This window comes from Empidonax traillii, unplaced genomic scaffold, assembly GCF_003031625.1.
Source record: "Empidonax traillii isolate 1590-97213 ecotype Southwest subspecies unplaced genomic scaffold, ASM303162v1 scaffold406:size580191, whole genome shotgun sequence".
NCBI classification, from domain to species: Eukaryota; Metazoa; Chordata; class Aves; order Passeriformes; family Tyrannidae; genus Empidonax; species Empidonax traillii.
This window is the reverse complement of record NW_020955599.1, coordinates 343,069-362,287: the sequence shown is the minus strand read 5'-3', so window position 1 is coordinate 362,287 and position 19,219 is coordinate 343,069. Positions and strand designations below refer to the sequence as shown.

Sequence of the window (19,219 nt, the reverse complement as noted above, 5' to 3'; positions counted from 1 at the left end):
TCATGGAAGTTTTACTGCAATGTGATAAGAAATCCTGAAGAAAAAGATTGTGCTTCAAGTGAATGGAAAATATTCTTTGCGTATCCTATAGATTCCTCATGATGAATAGCTGAGAATAACAAGGTTAAATGGGCTTTTCCTTCAGTTTTGGCAGTTCTGTGAGCACACATGAAGCTTTGTGTTTCCCTTGCTTTAAAAATACTCAGCAAATAGCTGGGAATATTATGGTTGATATTTTTTAATCCCTAGTCTTCACAGGTCAGGATTGGGTTTGTGGGTGGCCGTGAATCGGAGCAGCCCTGAGGGGATGAGGCTCCCCCTCACAGCACCCACAGCGATGGTGGGGCCTAGGGGTGCCATCAGACCCCCCTCACCCTCAGCACCCATGGAGCACAGCCTGGGCACGCTGAGGCTGGACATCAGGGAGGATTTCTTCACAGAAGGGGTGATTAGACACTGGAAGGGGCTGCCCAGGGAGATGCTGGGGTCACTGTCCCTGGAGGTGTCCAAGGAAGGACTGGATGTGGCTGCACTCCATGGCCCTGGAAGTCTTTTCCAAGCGGAACGACCCCGCGATTCTGTGGGGTGTGAGCTGACACCTTCACCCACACCTGTCCCTGAGGGTGGGCTGAGGACGAGAGGATCTCTTAAGTTGTTCGAGGGGGTTCAGGTTGGACATCAAAAACAATTTCCTCACAGAAAGGGTGACTAGACACTGGAATGGCCTGGGAGGTGATGGAATCACCTCCTCTGGAGGTGTTCAGGCAAAGAGTGGACAGGGCACTTGGTGCCACGGTCTGGTGGACAGGGTGGTGTTCGGTCACAGGTTTAACTCGATGATCTCAGAGGTCTTTTCCGACCTAACAGCCGCTGTGACTCTGCGGGGACCCGCTCGATGCTCCGCTCAGGCACCATAGGGGCTCCCTCCCTCAGGCCGCCATGGTTCCCCCCCCCCCACACACCGTGGTCCTCCGGTGCGCGGGGCCGCCAGGGGGCGCTGCGGGGCGGGGCGGGGCCGGCGGCGCGGCCCGTGCGGTGACCGCGCGGTCACGTGACGGCGGGGGGAGCCGGCGGCGAGCGCGGGTGTCCCGGACCGGCCCGGCACGGCACGGCCCGGCACGGCACAGAACAGAACAGGACAGAACACAGCCCCGCACAGCCCGGACCGGACCGGCACAGCCCCGCACGGCACAGCACGGACCGCCGCACACAGCGCCGGCACAGCCCGCAGCGCCCCGGCCCGGCCCGCAGCGCCCCCGGCCCGCCCGCCCGCCGCCACGATGCTGGCGCTGCTGTCCCGGCTGCTGGACTGGTTCCGCTCGCTCTTCTGGAAGGAGGAGATGGAGCTGACGCTGGTGGGGCTGCAGTACTCGGGCAAGACCACCTTCGTGAACGTGATTGCGGTGAGCAGGCGGCTGAGCCCGGCCCGGGGTGGAGCGGGGGCAGCGCCGTGCCCCGCTGGGAGGGGTGGGGGCCCGGGAGCCGCTGCCCTCCCTGAGCCTCCGTGTGCTGGTGGGACACCGATCCCTCCTCGGGGCACGGCCCTACAGCCGTGTGTCGCTGTGGCTGGGCTTAGCGAATGTGGAGATAACATCGTGTGCCCTCAGCTGCTTCCTCCCTTCCTCCTGAACGGTTTGAGGTGTCTCCCACTCACGGTTCTCCTCTCGGTTGTTTGCTTAGCCTGATTGCTGTAGCCTGTATCAAATAACCTCCTTTCTCTCAAGGTACAACTTGCTTCAGAAGTACAGCTGACAAAGCTGACAGCAGCGAAGTGCTGCACTGGGGCCTGCTGGTCTGGTGGTGTGCCTGGAGCGGGTGAAGGAAGGGTGTGGGACTCCTCCTACACGAAGCTTTCCCATTGTTGAGTGAGATAAAGAGTAGCTTTGCCTAAATGGCTTAGTTGGCTCCACCAGTGTCCTTCTCTATAGGGTATATGGGATGGGAAACATTCCAGGAGATAAGTCTGGGAGCTCTTGTAGGGAGACTGCAATGGGAAGCCAGGATACCTTTTGGGTTTGCAGGGAGCATGAGGGACCTGAGTCCAGAGCTCCTGGAATGAGAGCTGATGTCTCCAGCCTTTCAGTGAGCACACCTTCAGCTTTTCTTCCAGGGTTTTTTGAGGCTGTCCCCATAACACTATGGAATATTTGTATTTACATAAGTGTCAGGTGAATGAGTTGCTGGATAGGAAAACAACTCTTACTGTCTTGAATAAATTCATCCTTATACACTGATGGATACCCTGGTAAAGCATAACCAAGGTCTTGAGTAGATCAGGTGTGAGTACTCAGTGTGCTCCTTGATAATCATGGGGAATGGGTCTGCCCCCATCAAAGGTCACTTCTCTGACTCGTTTTTATGTGAAAGTTGCTGAACTAACCCAAGAGTGCCAGAAGCCTGTTCTTTCACACACTGCCACTACCTCTGGCCTTGGATTTCTAAACATGGAGCTCTAAAATTGTTGAACAACCTCGGTCTGTGGCTGCTGAGCTGACACTGCTTGGAGTGTTCCTGCAGCTCGGGGCTCTGAGGTCACTCTGCAGGTTTGTTGTCTGCTGGAGTCCTCCTGGTTGTGGTGCTTTGCCTCTCTGTAGTGCCAGCAGCACATGTTCAGGGAGTTACCTGTGAAGCTATGCAGGTATGTGGAGCAGTTCAGAACTGCAAGAGCTGCACATCAGTTTGGTCCATCTAAGTTGTCTCGAGTGGTAAAAGTTTTCCTAAGTAAAGCTGACATCAGTTTCCAGCTTCCTTTGCTGGGGGTTGAATCTTGCAAGGTTTCAGCCACATGTTGGGATCACACCCAGACATTTATCTGAGTGTCATTCAAAGAGCCTTGCAAAACCCAGTGAAATAGGGAAGTTGTTGTGTGTGCTGACACAGCCTCGTTGGCTGGCTTGGTTTGGAAGCAGCAACTCATGTTTCTGAAGCTTTTAATTAGGACATCTATGAACTCTTCACAAAAAAACAGAGAGAGGGGACTTGCTCAGGGTTTTATTACTGATTTTTAAAGAATAATACCATAAGCCTTGGTCATTGGTGCAATATTGCTTTTTAGAGAAGTACTGCTGTCCGTGGCATGCAGAAAGAACTTGGTAGTTGCTTCCCTGACTGACTTTAGTTCAGAGTCTGCATTTGGGAAGGAGCATAGGAAAAGAATAACTGCTCTCTGCAGGCCAGTTAATGGTCTGGATGGATGAGGCTGTTGGGATTCCTTAAAACTAAAATGAAAGGAATGACACAGCAAGATGTCCTATAGGATAGCTCTAAAAGCTGGATTGCACACCAGGAACATGGTATGGCTTAGAAGGTTGTGCTCTGTCTAATAGAGCTGTTACCAGCTCGACAACAGTGAGTTTAATCCAATATAAATCTCTAATGGAATCTCTGCCCATCAAATCAGGCATATGGAACTAGAGTGAAACTCGACCAAGGAAGCTTGATACAAGGCCTGACTGCTGCACGAGAGGCAGACAGTCCAGTTCTAGAATAATCTTCTAGGTTGGTATTGGGTTTGGACCATATTTATTCCTTCAGTGTAAACAAGCACTTGGTTTGTAATCAGAGCAAACAAGGGCATGGAGTGGTAGGATAAGGGGGAATGGCTTTGAACTGAGAGATGGGGAAGCTGGATTAGATATTAGGGATAAATCCTTCCCTGGGAGGGTGGGCAGGCCCTGGCACAGGCTGCCCAGGAGAAGCTGTGGCTGCCCCATCCCTGGGAGTGTCCAAGGCCAAGCTGGACCTGGGCTAGTGGAAGGTGCCCCTGCCCAGGGCAGGGGGTGGCACTGGATGGACTTTAAGGTGCCTTCCAATGCAAACCATTCTGGGATCAGTTTGGCTGGGAGGTTTAAAACCCAGCCTTAGCAGTGCAATCTTGTTATAGCTGGATGTGGCTAATGCAGCTTCTGCTTTGCTGAGGCTCCGCATTAGTCACTGTCTCTAATTAGATATTAAGCCTAAGTTTTCCATGTGCGTGAGTAAACTTGCTCACAAGGGAGGATATCATTTCTTCCTGGTCCTAATTTCCCTAATGTGGATGGCCTGTGGCTCTTACTCGGAGAAACTGCCTGTCATCCTGGGACCGCCTCTGGAATTGTCAGCTCCTTACCCGAGCGCTGGAAATGCCCATTATTTACAGGGGCTGCAGTAGCTGGTGCTGCTTGCATCTCTGCAGCTCGTGGGTGTCCCAGCCTTTCCCCAGCCTGGCTGTGGAGCTGGCAGTGCTGGCCATGCCGGTGTGGGGAGGCACAGAGGGGCCCCAGCCCCTCCTCGGCCCGTGACGCAACTGAAACATGACTCAAGTAAACTGACTCTGCTCCCAGGCCTGGGCAGCATGTGCTGCTGGATAATGGGGCACTTGTTCACTTTCAAAGGGGTATCTCATGGAAGAGTGGCATATCCTGGCTGTTTTCAGAAGTTTTGCTTGAAGCCTGGTCGGTCGATCCTCGATCCAGGTGTTTGGCACTGGAAGACTGAAGCTCGTTAGTCTGATCCTCCAGTATAGTTCTTGGGCTGAAGAGCTAAACTCAGCCTGTTTGTGGTGACAGGGTAAATACGGTCCCTGTGTAGGATTTGTGTCAGAGCCTGAATTAGTGTGGTTTGTTTTTTTTGACTTTGGAATATCCAACACGCCTTGGAATGAGGCCTTTCTAGAGAGAGTTTCCTGAGGCACCTCTCAACCAAAGGTCCCTTCGGCCAGCTGGGAGCTGTGACTTCCCTCTGGCCTCATGACTGTTATAAGTATCTTTGACTTAAAGAAGCCACACTGGCAAAGTGTGGAAAAAGATTGTTCTAGAGAATTCCACCGCTGTTTTAGTGCCTTCTGGAACACTCAGGTAGGCCGTAAATCCCGTATGTTGTCAGCTGGTAAAGGCAGTAGCTAAGGGAGAAGGGTGATACACTTCTAAGTGTTGTGTTTCCTAATGGCAGAAGTCTCTTGAAATGCATTGCATCACTTCATTAGCTAATAAAGCTACCAGGAGGTGACTCATGCCCTGTCTTTGAGGTCCTGCTTGCTGTACCCCCCAGGTGGGCTGAAACAGGTGACTGAAATTGGAGTTTACTTTTCCCGTCGTGGTCCTGGGTTCCTGCAGAGCACCCTGTAAGAAATGGAGGAGCTCTAAGCAGTAACACCTGGATAAAGATGCTTTTGTGACTGTCAGAGGCATTAAATGAGCTCCTACATGACTGACTTCTAGATAGAAATATGCCTTTTTCATGGTAGCTACGTGATAAGTGGTCCATGTCCTTTTAAATATTCCATGGAATAGGGTTGGGGAAATAAAAATGTTTTTTTTTGTCAGGTACTGCTGTTGTACTTTCTGCAGCAATCATTCACGGAGGTGCTGTTGTGAAGCCTTTCATGGGACTGTGAGATCACAGGGATTGAAGCTTCTAAACTAGAGTTCAGGCTTCTGACCTGGTCACAAGCAGCTGGAACACTGAAGCATCTCCAGAAGGAAACTGGACTACACACAGTTGATTTGTCCATCTATGATGCATTGCTTGGTGGAGACTATGAGTGTTGCAGAGGAGGCTTAGTGTAGGGGTAGCTTGATATGCTAAAATTACACTGTTTTTTAAATTCTTTTTTAAAGAGGAGATTTCTGAGAAATGTGGCTTTTTTTTTATTTTTTTAGTGTGAAAAGAGAGAAATTTAGGGGTGAACAGCAGGGTTTAATGTAATATGCTGGTTCAGGTGGATTGGGAGTGTCCTGGCTGGAATCCACACTCCACTGATGTTATCTCCTAGTTGGTTAAGCTTGTTTGTGATCTCTTCTAGCTGGATGAAAAGTAGTATGAGTAAAGATAGGACAATCTTTACTGTGTAGTAACAAGGTCTGTATGAAGAAATTGGTCCTGTAACAGTCATGAATCACCTCAGCTTTATGAGATGCAAACTAAAGGCTGCCCTGACCTTTTCTGCTGATAGAAGGAATGTCCTTGTGCAGACTGTGGGATCAAAATCAAGCTGCTTCGGGAGCTTGGTGCTGACAGTCTGGGTGTCCAAGGCCAGGCTGGACAGGGCTTGGAGCATCCTGGTCTAGTGGAAGGTGTCCTTGCCTATGGCAGGGGGTGGAACAGGATAGTTTTAAAGGTTCCTTCCAACCCAAACCACTCCATCACTCTGTAGCTCCCTGGAAGTTGAGTCTTATGGTTGTGGAGAGGCAGATGAAGTGGCCAGAGCGTGGTTTTGTTTGTTTTGGGTTTTTTCACTCAAGACAACTGGAAATGATAGATTTGGTAAGCAGCTTGTTGTAATATTAACAAAGTATCAAAAAAGACTAAACTTGCATCCGTTTTACACTGCTGGAATGTCAGGTGATGGCAAGTTAAACTCTTGTCCCAAGTTTTCCTCTGGGAAATGAAGCGGCCCTGTAGCTGATCCTGCTACAGTGTGTGTGGGAATTAGTGCTGGTACTGGATACAAGGTGAGCTGAGCCCTGACTGATTTATGGAGCACAGTGCAGGGACTTAGTTCAGTCTGGAAGCAGTTTTGCTGCTCTCAATAATCCTTATCCAACAGAAGTACTCATCCAGGTAAATGGGTTCATGTTGCACTAAAATCACGTGTTTAGGTTCTCCAGGAGCTTTGAGTTCCCAGAAGGGAGCATCTCTTAAACCAGGAGGCTTAAGGATCAGTCCCGTGGGTTCCTTCTGCATGAGGCCTCTGAAATTCGGTCTGTTTAGTCTCCCTGCTCCTTATCTCCCACACAGGGGCTGGAGTTGAGTTTGTTTGCTGACCTTCAGTTTGTGTTAGCTCTGTGTGGTCTGTGTGACCTGGGAGCTTGGGCTTCATTCATAATCCCTCCTGGGACACAGGGCTGCTCTCCCAGGAGCCCTGCAGGGTCTGCCTGGTGGGATGGGCACAAGTGCTGAAAACAAGGCAGTGCTGCTGCCTGTGACAACAGCCACAGGCTTTGTGATCAGGAACTGAAAATACTGCTGTGCATATCAAGTGTGTTTTAAAGCTGGTGCCTGTTTTGGAAGGGGAAAGCATCGTATTGTGAGCACACGGTGATAGGGCTGAGTAATCTGCTCTAGGAGGGAAGGGATTCAAACAGAACTGCCTACCAGTAAAGGCATATTCCTTTTGTTCTGCTGTGTGAGTAGCTTTTTGCATATGAATACTCTAAGTTGCAGCTGAATTCCTGGCTTTTTTTCTTCTCTAGAGGTAGTAAACAAAAGCTCCCTAAATTCTGGGTTTAGAGAACTGTTTCTGGGCCAAGACAGCTGAATGCAGTAGCAGAATCCATCAAAGGAGATCACTGCCTGCTTGCTAAATCCTCCACAATCATTTTAACCAATTTCTGACCTGTCTGAAAAGAGAAGGTGACTGCCAGTAGCTGTCTTTGGGTACAGTGCCCGTGAGCAGAGGAACACCCACCTATCAGAGGGAGGCCTTCCCAGTGAAGACCTGAGTTGATCATCATGCCCATGTCAGTGCTGGATTGTCCCCCTGCACAGCAGAGAACAGGCAGTGAAACTCGAGTGGAACTGAGGACTCTGCAGTGGAGGTTTTAAGCAAGTCAGAACAAGTTTTGGGATGTGCAGCGTGGGTAGAGAGTACTTGGGAAGGAATATAAGACGCAGCAGCTTTCCAGAGGATTCTGTAAAGGCTTTCTTGTGGCGGGTCACAGTAATTTCTGCAGTGTTACATTAAACACGTGGTACATGAGGTGCTGATCCACTCTGAAGGAATTTGTATCCTAAAAGAGCAGTGAGAGAACATGAAACTGATACTGAACATGCTGTAATTAGTGGGATGGCTGGCAGTGGAGGGCTATAAACCCTTCAGAGGGATGGGCAGGAAAGGAGAGGCTTTGGGATAGGCTTGTGTGTCAGGAGTGTTTGCACTGTGTAGAGCTTGATGATGCTCATGATAAGGTTGTTTATGGGTAAGAATCAGGGAGAAGGCCAACAGGGCTGATATCCTGGTGGGAATCTGTTCTAAACCACCCAATCCAGGAAGAAGGGGCACCAAAATGCTCCTTAAGCAGCTGGGAGAAGTCTGACAATCACTAGGCCTTGTTCTCATAGGACACTTCAGCTTCCCAGATATGTGCTGGAAATAAAACTCAGCAGAGGGAAAACAGTCAGGGAGATTCCTGGAGTTCCTATTGATAGGAACAGCTCTTGAGTGAAGAATCTGGAAGCATCTGAGTGGGAATAGCTGGCAGCATATGGGGTAAGATGCAGTAGCAGAGAGATGGAGGTTCAGGGAGTGCTTGGGAGAGCTTGGAGAGGAGCTGTGGGTGTGGGGTGTGACTGTGGAGGCAGGAATGTGGAGGCAGGAATGCAGTGGTGCTTGAGCAACCTGGCAAGTGACCCTTCAGGGGTTAACACTGGCTCCAGGAGCCAAACTGAGCTGCATCAGCCATGGAAGCACAGCCAGCCACCAGCTGCTGAGCTGCAGGTGATGGAATGGACAGCTCAGACACAGGATTTCAGGAATGGGGAGCTGATGGACAGTCATCCAGCTGGGCACCTTGCTGAGGTAGAAAGGTTAGAGTGTGCTCTGAAGCAATGCTGCAGGAGGCTGACTCAAGCTCCTCTGTGCAGCCCTGGTCCTGCTGGCCACCCTGCTCCTGGTACAAACCAGGAGCTGCTGGCCTTCTTGGCCACCTGGTCACACTTAGTTGGTACTTCCAGCTGGTGGCAGTTGGGCCCTAACTGGGGTGTGTGATGTTTGCTCCAGAGATCCCAAAGAGCTTGGAACCCAGGGTGGCCTCTCTCTGCAACGTCAGGGAGAGATGCAGACTTTGCTATGGTATCAGACCCTAATTAAACATCTGAATGCTTTTGGATCGACCTTAATTTTCTCAAATCTGGTTGACTGTCTGGTTCTATTACACATAATGGATGTAGTGAGCTTCATAATGGCCACTGTGGTGATTCACCTTGTGCCAAACAGCCAAGGGAGCAGGGCAGAAATCTGGTGTTGATAACACTTGTTATGGCTCCTGGGTTGGCTGCAGGAGATAGCTGGAAACTTGGGAATTTGGCTCTCCAGGTGCTACAGATAAAAGTGTAACAGACAGTAAAACATCTGCCACTGGAGAACCCCTCTAATGCAGTGCTGTTTGCTGCAGTTCTGTCAGAGCTTTGGAGTGATGCTGAATGTCTGGTGGCAACAGGCTCAAATGCTTTCCAGGTGCATTCCATTGCCTTTCCCAGCTCTGACCAAGGTGGACACTGCAGCCTGGCAGGAAGCTGATCCGTCAGGTCCTGCCACTTTGCAGCCTTCTAACACTGCTCAGGGAGTTACCCCATACCTGTGGGTTGGAGGCTTCCTCCAGTGGGTGATTTAGTACTGTAAATGTTGTCTGTAAAGCAGCTTGCATCAGAAGGAGAGCTTCTGGATATTTCTAGCTCCCAGGTAACTGGGAGATCCTGCGTGTGGATCTTGGCTCCAGCAGAAGTAGGTGAATGGCTCTTTTCCTGTCCTTGTCCTGGCTGTCCATCTGCTAAGCTGTGCAAAGCACTTCTCCCAGGTAACTTTGCTCCCTGACTGCCTGGAGGCCTGAACAATTATTTCGGTGCTTGTAAGAAATGACTTGACTGACTTGAGTACACATGGATGTAATGTCCAGGACTCCTTGGCTGTGAAGCCTTCAGCTGGAAGGCAAATGGTTAGAAAAAGCTTGTGATCGTCTACTGTGTAAACCAGCTGTGTCAGATAAGCACTAAATTTAACTTTCTTTTTTTTTTTTTTTTCCAGTCAGGTCAGTTCAGTGAAGATATGATTCCTACCGTGGGCTTCAACATGAGGAAAGTTACAAAGGGTAATGTTACAATAAAGGTATGTTGCCATTGTTGACTGTTGCCTTCAGCTTCTAGTTTAAAATGTACGTGCTTGCTCTGTTTTGCTTCCAGCCTTGGGACAAATATAGAAAACTGAAGAGGCTCAGCTAAATCTGTCAAGTAGCTTAAGAAGACATTTATGTTTATTTATGGAGTTTCTTAAATGAGAATCTGTGTGTGATTTCCAGGTTCATGGACTAGTTAAAGGAATCTTGTGATAAGGCTGTCTGGCTTTAATCTGAGTGCCCACAGATGCTGCTTTTCTACTCATCAGGATTGCTTACATCAAATGCAGAGTTTTAAGTCAAGGCATCATAGTTTGCTGTGTACCTCAGTGTGTAACCTCAGTCCCCAGGTGTGTGCAGGTGCAGCTGGTGCAAGGTGCTCCAGTTTGCATCCCCTGCTGTGGGGTGTAAGATCTGAGCAGCTGTACAAGGGATTAGTTCTGGTTTAACATGGGAGGGGTCCAGCAGCTGCTTAAGGAGAAAGGAAAAACTGTGTTTGGACTTCTTGTCTTTTATCTTTGCCTGACATGTTTAAAACAGTGCATGGCTGAGTTGTGTTTTTCCCTGGCCTCCAGATCTGGGATATAGGAGGGCAGCCGCGGTTCCGGAGCATGTGGGAGCGATACTGCAGAGGAGTTAATGCCATTGTGTAAGTGCCTGCCCTCAGCTCTGCTCACCTCCAGTGTGCTTCTCTTCTCTGGGAGCCTCCTAACAGAGCATGCTTCACTCTCTAGAGTCCTCCTTGTATTTCTGAAACTGTACTGCAACCAGATTGACCTGTTCTACCCCCGAGTTCAGGGCTCAGGATGGGTTGGTTTTTTATCTTTCTGATCTGGAGTACTAACTCTTTCCTGTCTGAACTGGGTGGCAGTGCTGTCTAACTTAAAACATCTTCCTGCTACTCTGGTCTTAAAGAATTTTTTTTTAAAGAACCAATTTCTTTGCTCAGAACCCCGATCTTTGTTTAAAGCCTTGTTGAACGTGCTCAAACCTGGCAGTGTAAAGGAAAGACTGATGTTTCTGATGGAGCTCAGTCTCACTGACCTAACCTGAAATTCTCTTTAAAGCTACATGGTAGATGCTGCAGATCGTGAAAAAATAGAAGCCTCTCGAAATGAGCTGCACAACCTGCTAGATAAGCCACAGTTACAAGGAATCCCTGTAAGTAATATCACCTTAAACAGTATTAAATGCTTGAGGAATGTCATAACTTTAGGAACCCTGAAGTCTGCCTTGAACTCTTAATTGCAAGGCCTGACCTTACTGGTCAGTGTAGGCATGAACAACACCTGCCCCCAGTGCCTTAACCCTTAATTGTTGACCTCAGTCCATTTTCCAGTGATCTTATTTTGTTCAGTGCCTGCAAACAAAGGAAATAAAATTAAAACAGTAGTTTAGAGGTTTCCACAGTATGAGTTGGTGCTCTTGTCTAAAGGTTAACCAGCATGTAATACAGAAATGTAAAGTAAGTTTGGGGAATCTCAGATGAAAATCTGCAGAGTTCTTCTCAGTTTTGTCAGCTGATGTGTTTCTGTGCTTGCTCTTTGCACAGAATGGTTTATTTGGACCTCCTCTTTGCCTGTGAATGGGTCAGGCTGCCTTTTTGATCTGGTTTAACAGTGAATATCTCATTCCATTAGATTTAATAGGCAAGGGCAGACTGTTGGTGGGATTCCTTTCAAGTGGAGTTCAGGGTTTTTGTCTTTTTGTTGTTTTGTTTAAGCAAAGCTGCAACCATTTCCTTCTCTGGATTTCAGGTTCTAGTACTTGGAAATAAGAGAGACCTTCCTAATGCTTTGGATGAGAAACAGCTAATTGAAAAGATGTAAGTCTAACCCTTCCTAAGAAACATTTCTTTAACTCAGTAATGCCATGTACATAAGGTTGTTATTAAATCAGGAAGCTTGCATTTAAAAGCAGAAAACCCAGCAACAGGAGGTAATAACATTGTACAGAAACAAGTTACGTGGAGAAGGTGAAGGGGAGCATTTAAATTCTCAGTAACAGTCCCTGTGTAAGAGGAATTCATGCTGAAATGTTTTCTCTTTCCTAGGAACCTTGCTGCTATTCAGGACAGAGAAATCTGCTGCTACTCAATTTCTTGCAAAGAGAAAGATAATATAGGTAACTATTAACCCAAAATGCTGAGCTTTATGAAGAGCTGTCAGAGGATGGGCTGGGGGACTGTAACTTCTGAAACACACGTTGCCTGACTTCAGGAAATCAGAGAATCAAATGTGTGAGTGCACTGGGTAAATTCAGCATAACTCCTGATGGCAGGGAGGAAGCTTGACTGCTTTTAAAGTTGTAAGGTTGTAGTTACTGAAACATATGTCAGTCCCTGTGAAATGTGCTCCTTTCTTCAGTTAGTTTGCAAGAAATAGCTGACCAGTCTCACCATTAGCTTGGCCTAAAGGATTTTATACTTTATCAGGTGCTCTCATCTCTTTCTCACTTGGGGAGAAGGGCAAGTACTTGAAGCAAGTTTTTCCTCAAGTCATTCCCTTGAAAGAATCAGTTTCCCTTGCTGCCTTATCAGAGCTGTTTGTGCTGTGGCATCTGCTAATCACTGCAGCCAAACAGTGCATCTGTCTGGCACTGACCTCAAATGCCTTAAAACTTGCGGAGTTCAAAGGCACAAACCACGTACTGTGTAAGATCTGGTACCTGACAGTGGTTTTGTAAGTAAACTGAGTGAAAACACAGAATTTAATAGCACTTGCCATCCTTCTCTCCTGATGCCTCCTGCCATGGCATTAACGCTGGAGCATTGCCAGGCTAACAGGAGTTTGCTGGTGAGGAAGCTTCAGGGAGATGCTCCCAGCAGAAGCTCTACAGAATACCAGGATTGCTTTCTATTAAGGATTCAGCTTCTTTCCAAGGAAAATGAATAGCCTGTGGAACAATTCTGGCTTCTACTCCAAGAAGCCTCTGTCTCCATCAGTTAAAGGCTCAGGCATGATGGATGGAAGCAGATACTCCCTTCTGTCATATCCCACATGAGGCTCTGGGGAAGGAGCTGCTGAAGGCATCAGGCTGGTGTGGTGCCAGTGCCTTTCCCTGCCTTGGGAGATCCTCTTTCAGGCATGGAGGAGCTTGATGCCTTTCACCCCTAGGGCTAAACTAACTTTGCTTTCATCAGGTGAGGAGCTGCAGACTGGCCAAATAGAGCAATTCTGATCTAAAACTAATTATTGGAGCCATAGGAAAGTATCAGATGAAGGGATGTCCTTTTCCTAGTGGTGTAGGTGACTGAGTCACCAGGATTTCTGGAGCAGTGACTTTGTTTGTTACTTGAAGGATGCTGGGCAGCTACAGGACCAAAGCACAGACAGCCAGCATTCCAAAAAATGATCCTGTTGATCTGCCTTGGACCATCCCCTAGAGAAGGGCTTGGACATTCCTGTACCAAAGCCATGCCAGTTGTACAAATCCAGGCACTTGAACACCTCTCTTCTCTCTCTCTGTAGATATCACGCTTCAGTGGCTTATTCAGCATTCAAAATCTAGAAGAAGCTGAAGTCTTCCTGGAATCTCCAGTACCAGTTGGCCATAATCTCAATTGTCCACTTCCCTCCATAATGAGATACTACCCAAAAATCCTGTATCAAGAATCTGCCTTTTCACGGTTCATTTCTCATGTGCACTGCTGAAGACTTGTATTCCTATTCTGTCACAAAACAACTAGAGTTGTCATGATAAAGTCAGCACAAATATTTATTTTACAACCATCTGTGGTGGGGGGGTTGTGGGGGGGGCTTTTTAAAAGAAATATCTCTACCATGTTAACTACGATGGTACACTCTGTTCTGGTTTTTCAGGGCCAGGTTTTTATATGATTTTCAGCAAGTGTTTTATTTCTAGTGTTTAGTGGCTTGAAGATGCTGATGCTTGACAGCATTGAGATTCTGTAAGATGCCACATACAGTAGTTAGAAAACATTTAAGCGTGAGTTGTGGGATACTGATTTATCTCACAAATGCATGTGATGTGTGTATGTAAGCAGAGAAATGGAAACTGTTTGCAGAGGGGAGCACAAGGCATAGATCAGCATCACTAATCTACAGCTGAGATCCTGTCACTTGAAAAAGAAAACTCTCATGATGAATTAGGAAAGAGTCATCTTTTAAAATCGTTCTGTTGCTTCTGTTTAACATTTGTGCGGGGGATGGGAATGGACTGTTCTGTAAACCTTCGAAAATTGGAGTATTCCAGCATGAAAACAAATTGCTAGGAACATCAGGCTTTGTTCAAATACATTCTTCTATCTCCAGATACTCGTGGTCTCTGTCTGAAACCAGAACATGCATTGTGAGCAGCTGCATGACACCCCAGTTACTGATGTTCTTGTGTCGAGGCGGTTGTTGCCCTTTAGCACACTATCTGTGTAATTGTCTAGTGTCTCTCCTGCTCATGGAATGGCTGGGCACAGTTTCACCTGGTGCTATGGAATACCTGGGCTATTGTGACAACTCTAGACCTGCCTGCTTTTCGATGTAACCATGTGCAAAGCCTGTAAGATGCAAGATGAAATGTTCTACCGTGTCAAAGCACAAGAGAGCCAATGATCCTGTCTCTTGATTAGCTCCTGCAGCTTAGGGAAGTATGTATAAACTCAAGATTGCAATGTTTTTCGTAGCTTTACTTTCTCGATGACTTCAGCCTATTTAAAGGGACAGACTTGTTAAGACTGGTTTGTTCACACAGCAGTGTCAGTGTAGCTTTACTCGTGTGTGCAAATCCATGGTGCCCCTGCCTGTGTTGCCTCACACTGTGTGTGATTCCTCACCTCAATGTGGTTTGCATCCCGTGGGAGTCTCGGGTTGGGAACATGCTTAGTCCCTGTCAGCTGTGACAAGCCAGTTTTAATGCAGACTGCCATGGCCTTACTGTTCTGTACCACCTCTGGCACTGTTGCACAGACACTACAAGCTGCCTGCGTTCAGTCTGAAGCTGCATTTTAACTTTTTGTCCCCTTTCAGTTCTCTGAAGCATGATTTCAGTTAATTCATACTCTGGTGCTGTAGAGGAGAGGGTAAATTAACTTGCTACTGTAGTCCCGGGTTCACCAGGAACTGCTACAGTTACCTTTATTTAGCAAACTTGCTTGTGCCTAAAATAAGGAACCTAAACTAGAATGTGTGAATCTTTGTGGGGGACCAGGTCACTGTTTAGTTAACTGGCCTATAGCTAAACTTGATGTGTTTGGTGTTTATATACTTCACTGCTTTCAGCGTTTATGGCATCCAAACACTACCAATTGTTAACCTGTGCATTACTCTCTGCATGTGAACAACTTATACAATTACTGAACTTTGTAAATACGTGAATTTTTTTATTTAGGTGGATGCATATGTTGGTTTACTGCTCTTCAGCTTTATTCAATAAACTTATGTTTTGAGGGTTGTATTGACACTGAACTGACTGAGTTGGTGTGGCTGAACTCATGGAAATACACGATGGGATGTGTGCCTCCTCTCCCAGAGATGACAGTGAAGGGGAAGAAGGATTGGTAAATGCCTGAGCTGATTTAGGTTCTGTGGTTCGACTGTTCCAGTGAAATGCTCATAAAACTACCTTTGAGGCCTGGGGCTTGCTCAGCTTACCTGAGCAAGCTCAGCTGCTCAGTCTCAGCAGAGTTCAGTGCTCTTTTATGTTTATAAAAAGCACTGGGCAGCAGAGGGGTCAGAAGTAGGGGCAGCCTTCTGCAGCTCTGTTTTCAGGAAGAAATGCATGTGTCTGCAAGCTTCTTTCTTGTCAAGCCTAGGGTAAAACCTTTGTTTTTCTAGCACAAGTGTCAGATCTTGCAGTGCCTGATCATTCGCTGCCAATTAAAGCAGAAAGATTCTTATCTCAGTGGGAGGTGAGGCTTTTGTTGACTGAGGTCTGAAACAAAATCTTTGCTGTGATTGTAATCTGGAGTTTCATTGACTGTTCTTCCCAAAGGCTTTTGTTGCATTAATGTCTCTTAGGTCACTGATAATTTATAGGACTGTATGTCATCATCTTCCAATTAATGGTAACAAATTGGATGTGTTGTTTCAGGGCTTGCCTCCACATAAACTGTCAAACTTGCTGAGCTGCAACAAGTTAGTTTTTAGTACTGAGAGCAGGTCTTTCAGCATCCTTCAGTGTAACTTGGCTGGTGGGAAGGACTGGTGAACTGTTGGGTAAAAGAACGTGTGTGTATTTCTTTGGGAGTTTCCTGCATGCAAAACCAGCTCCCTGGAGTTCACAGGCAAGGCAAAATGCCTCTAGATACAAATCTGAGGAGAGTATTAGTGCACTAAGCTTTGTCACCCTGGTTGCTCTGATACCAGAAGCAGTCACTTCAGTAAATCAGCTGTGGTATGAACTGGCCAACAGCCCTTTGCTTGACGGCATATTTCAGTAATAGTTTCTACTTCTTTGTGTAAATAGCAGGGAGAACCACAGGGGCCCGCTGTGATGTGTGTGCTCTAAAAGTACTTCACAAAATGTCCCCACCGGGGTTTCAACAGCTAATTCTTGTCCTGTTCTCCCAGATGTCCTTGGTTCCTCACGTGGCAGGAACAAGAGCTCGGCCTGGCTGTTTGGTTCCAGTGCAGAGCATTGCACTGGTCCCGCGTCAGGGCTTGATTAATTTGCCAACTGCCTTCCCTTTGAAACAAAGGAAGTGTAGTGAGTCCTTCCCGAGAAGGGAGGCTGTTCTCAGCACCTTCAGCCTTGGACTGGAAAAACTACTCCCTCCTCTGGCACAGGTATGGCCAAAGTTAAATCTGGGGTGTTCTGACAGAGGTGTGGAGCCCAGGACAGGCATTAGCAATGGTGTTTGCTGAGTTTGGATATTGTAGCTGTGTTCTCGTAATCAAGTCTCTTAATGATTACTTGTCTCGGGCTGTGTATTGAGCCTGGACAGTAAAAAGAGGCTGATTAAATGTCCCATTCCCTTAACAAAAGTTGCTTTGGGGGGGATGTATTTTGGTAACATAAACTGCTGTACTTAACATCAATAGCGTAGTCCTGAGACTCCTCTGATGGCATAATAAGAAATGCAGATGTTGTGAAAAGGCAAATGTCGAGCCAGAGAGAACTTTTGGTTGTGAATATACATGAAGTTAGGCAGCAGTCCTACATTTGTGAGCCCCTGGTGTGTTGGCCTTGTCTGGTGTCCTGGTGATTACTCTCAGTCCTTGGTGCTGGGTTTGTTCGGTGCAAGTGATCATGGAGCAGCAATGATCGGATTAGGAATGTTTGTGTTTGCACCCACAGCTCCAGGCTGTGTGAAAGGTTTCCTTGGAGTGTTCATATCCTCTCAGCTTTGTGTGGATAGTGGTTTCTCTAAGTGCAATTACAGTGCAGGGTAATTCTCCTTATCCCTGAGTACAGCTGAGGGTCTGAGCAGCTGCACAGAGCAACTCTGTCCCACCACTTGGCAACAGGAATGATGCCCAAAGGTGGAGCTGTTTTGTGATCCGTGGAACTAATAGTCTAGTTTCTCATTGCTTTATGTTTTCTCTTTGCATCTTGATGGGAACAGGTTGGAAAGATGGTCCTTTTGGGATGCTGACATATCAAACCGCATAATCTTCACTTTCTGCTAGAAGAAAGGCCAAAGAAAATGCCTTAAACAGTCTCTCTGTTTATTAGAGGAATGTTGTGCAGGGATCTGTAATAACCTGAAGTATGGCTTAGCTGGATTATCGAGCTTTTAGCTTTCCTGAGGTTTCATTTTGTCGTTGCTCTGGCTGTGCAATGGCATGTCATGGTTTGCTTTGTGCTTCCTCCAGCAGCATGCCCAGCACTGCTCCCCACTACCCTGCCCTTGCACTGACCCTGACTCGAGTGTGAATTCAAAAAGGGAGTGTAAATCAGGTTATTTAATCTAGATTTCTAAGATGGCACGGCCAGCAAAGCAGTGAATCGTGTTAAAGGAGAAGTAATGTGTGAGTGCCTGACGCTCATGTGCTTCAGGGCTCTTATACCCCAAAAGGGAGTGTAGAACTTGTCTCACTAGATCATGAACCACCCGTGAGGGCTCTGTCGCTTCAGGGCTGCAGATGCTGGATGTTAAAGTGTGTCTTGGTGAAACGTTGGGGCTTTCTCTTACATATCACTCAAGTGACACAGAATGGCACTCAGAGCAGGTTTGCACATACCCTTTAAAAGGAGAAGTGAAAAACTTGATGTTTTTATTTCCCTCACAGTGGAAGGTGGGTAAGTAGACCTTTGTGCCAGGATTAGTGCCTTTTAATTACGACATGACAGGTTTTATTCTGTTAAAGGCAACATCTATCATTGTGATAATTTTGAAGTGCTTCAATAAAGTGTTGTTGAAAACCATTTTTTTTTTGCATATTCATCTGTAGTAGGACAGCTGCTTTTATTAGAAATATATGTGAAGCCTCATTACATAATTGTGGGAAACATTTGGTGGCTTTAACTGCGTGACCTCATCTTGAGAGAGTGACCATAAGCCTCGTGCTCCGTGGGGACAACTTAGAGAGGTCAGTCTGAAATTCCCATTTCTGATTGTTTTTGCTTTAGGTGCTGGAAGCATTTCTTGGTCTCATTTGTATTTCTCTCTGAAAAGACTTCAACCACAGGGCTGAAGTTCCTAAACTGTATTATTTAACAAACAAAGCAAATACGTGAGTAGAGAAAGATTAAAGTTGTGGTGTGTGAAACTTAAAGATAAGCTTGGTTTTCACAAGAGTCTGAGTGGAGCAAACCGGTAAGTTGCTTGTGCGTATTAACTGGGGGTGTGGATACTCTGCAATGATGGGGAACTTTCCTCATTTTTTAGAGTCAATAATGGATCCTCTTGGTGTGAATAACATTTGAAAGATCCATGAATTCCACAGACTGAGGAAAGGAGCTGAAAGAGCAGCTTCATCGGTGGTGCTCCATCCCCTTCCCCGGACACAGCGCGGCCTACCTGAGGGGCCCAGCCCTGGAGGCGCCTCAGCCGTGCCCAGCACCGGGCCCTGCGCCCCAGCACGGCCGGGACAGCCCCGGGGCCATCGTGTCCGGCCGCTGTCCCTGCACCCTCAGGGAAAGGTCCGGCCCCCCTGCCCGCCCGCCGCTCCATGGGGCTGGGGTGACCGCGGGGCAGGACTGGGGCCTGGGACGTTGTGCTTGTTTGCGGACACTTGTTTGTGGACGCTTGTGCCGGCCCGCTGTCTGAGACCGCCGTGCGGGCCCCGCGTCCCCGCCGTGCCCCCGCCCTGCCCTCGCTCCCGGGCGGAGCCGCCGCCGCCGCCCCCGGCCGTGCCACGACAGCCCCGCGCCCGCCCCGCCCCTTTAACCGCACTGGGCCCCGCCCTTGATTGACGCGCCTCTCGCCCAATCGCTGGCGGTACCCCTCACCTCCTTGCCGGCTCCACCAATAGCGGCGCGGCGTGGGCGGGCCCCGCGCCCCCCACCGCCCG

The 19,219-nt window shown here is 47.8% G+C and overlaps 1 protein-coding gene across 1 annotated transcript; it reads left to right on the top strand.

The window, feature by feature from the left end:
• The first annotated feature begins 1,196 nt into the window (after positions 1-1,196).
• ARL8B (ADP ribosylation factor like GTPase 8B) lies at positions 1,197-18,131 on the top strand. The gene is made up of 7 exons (XM_027893787.1): positions 1,197-1,403; positions 9,722-9,802; positions 10,385-10,458; positions 10,877-10,970; positions 11,567-11,634; positions 11,863-11,933; positions 13,280-18,131. Exons 1-7 carry the CDS (start codon positions 1,281-1,283, stop codon positions 13,327-13,329), a joined length of 561 nt encoding a protein of 186 aa, XP_027749588.1. The 5' UTR covers positions 1,197-1,280; the 3' UTR covers positions 13,330-18,131.
• The last annotated feature ends 1,088 nt before the right edge of the window (positions 18,132-19,219 follow it).